General features: G+C 49.0%; 1 protein-coding gene across 1 annotated transcript; it reads right to left on the bottom strand.

Moving 5' to 3' along the window:
* Positions 1-388: 388 nt before the first annotated feature.
* On the bottom strand, positions 389-2,054 carry LOC102770484 (chromosome unknown open reading frame, human C19orf52; the record flags this gene model as incomplete). The annotated part of the gene is made up of 1 exon (XM_006765828.2): positions 389-2,054. A coding segment is annotated over one exon (546 nt), but the record flags the coding sequence as incomplete, so codon positions are not given.
* Position 2,055: the final 1 nt, after the last annotated feature.

Here is a 2,055-nt window from a genome sequence, read left to right as displayed (position 1 = left end):
CCGAGCCCTGAAAAATGTTTCAAAATGTCTCAGACTGCCCTAGCCGGTTTGGCTCAGTGGATAGAGCATTGGCCTGTGGACTGAAGAGTCCCGGGTTCGATTCCAGTCAAGGGCATATGCCCGGGTTGCGGGCTCGGTCCCCAGTATGGTGCATGCAGGAGGCAGCCAATCAATGATTTTCTCTCATCATTGATGTTTCTCTCACTCCCTCTCCTTTCCTCCCTGAAATCAATAAAAAAGAAAATGGAAATGCTGAGATGCTCCTCTGCCCCCAAAATAAGGTCTTTAAAAATTACCATGTGTCCAACATGATACCCATAGTGCAAATGAAAGGTCTAAATACCAAAGCTTAATAGCGAAGCACAAGAACACAAAGTCACAAAAAAGCTGGTTGTTCATCTCCTGGTTTTATTAACTACCAGCAGGGCACCTAGGTAAGAAAGTATCATGCCTGTAAGTTTAGTTGTTTTTTGTTTTGTTTTTTTGTTTACTGATTCTAATCACTTTATTATGGAACATTAAGGTTTTGGGGGGAGGGGTTTAACAATGTTGATAATACTATCAAATGAAAAGGAAATTTGGTACCTTAATCTTTTGACCAACAAGACAAGTTCAGGATTCAGTTCAGAGACTATTTTTCACTAAGACTCCACCTCCCTGGGGTGCTTGGCCTGTGCAGCCCGCCTCCAGGCCTGGCGAGCCTGCTGTAAGTTTAGTTTTTAAAGTGCGATTACCATAACCTAGCTAAGTACCAGCTAACATACTCCTTTCCATACAAGTCTGTGTTTTAAAGGTTACTGAAGTGTAACATAACCAGAATCTATGCTCCCACACAGATTTCCTGATCAGAGAATGTTTTATTCCTCCAGCTCACTTTAACATCACTATTAATACACAAATGATAAAAGAGGCTATTTTACACAAAGTGTCCCTGTAAAAGCCAAATATGCATACCAATGTCAATCTCTAGTTTGGTAAGGCTTAAAAAATGTTACGATTTGGAGGAAGCTGGGGGTAGGGTACAAAGGATGTCCTGTATTATTTTTCCAGTTTACTCTGAAACTATAATGATTTCAAAATAAGTTTAAATTTCTTAAAATTTACTCATTAAAATGGGAGTATAAACATTGTAGCTCAAAATTTAGAATGAAAATCTGAATGGCTGGAGATCTTAGGAGTCACCTGACATATGACGCTTCAGTCAAGGGGACCGAGGGGCCCAATGAAAAGGGCCAATTTATGTACAAGGCTCATTACTAACTGGTAGCAATAAACATTATATACTTTTGTCACATCTGCTCTCCCCAACTCCTAGACCACGAAGGCTCTGAAGTAGCTATAGCATTAAGAACAGTGTGAGGAGAAAGGCCTCCTAATTTTGCGAAAACCCAGCGAGGACACTTTAAATATAATTTACTTCAGTTACTGCACCTGGGGCTCACTCACAGCAATTGCACAATCCCGGGCGAACCGTCTGCCCAGGTTCGGGGCTGGGTGGGACCCAGGCCTCACTGGGTTTCATCGCCGACCCTCCCCACCAGCGAGTCGGCCTGGCTCAGGGCCAACCTGTCCTTCTTCTCCTTCTGCAGGACCTGCTCCTCCCACAGCGCCTGGTCCACCTGGTCGTCCGTGAGCACGACCGGCCGGTACTTCTCATCGAAGAGCCGCTCATTGGCCTCCGAGTGCAGCTGATGGGGCCCGACGACGCGCAGATGTGCCGGCAGGTGGAGGAACTCGTCGTCGTTGATGTCGCAGTCGCGCATCCGAGCGCCCAGCACCCACCAGCGGCCCACGACGCCCACGTCCAGGATCCGGTATGGGAACTCGACCCAACGGGGCTGCAGGTAGCGGCAGCGGGCCTGGTAGAGGCTGGCCTGGGCGTCGTAGGGCGCCTCGTACACCAGCGAGCAGAGGCCCAGGTTCACGTGGCGCAGACGCCCGCGGCCCCGCAGCCAGAGCAGCTGCTGGACGTGCGCTTCCGAGGCGCGGTTCCGCGTGGCCGGCGCCAGCAGGAGGAGGGTCCCCGACGCGTCGAGCAGGGCCTCCTCGAAGGCC

Source organism: Myotis davidii, unplaced genomic scaffold (genome assembly GCF_000327345.1).
Source record: "Myotis davidii unplaced genomic scaffold, ASM32734v1 scaffold1439, whole genome shotgun sequence".
Lineage (NCBI taxonomy): Eukaryota > Metazoa > Chordata > Mammalia > Chiroptera > Vespertilionidae > Myotis > Myotis davidii.
The sequence above is the reverse complement of the archived record's forward strand: the minus strand, read 5'-3'. Positions and strand labels throughout refer to the sequence as shown.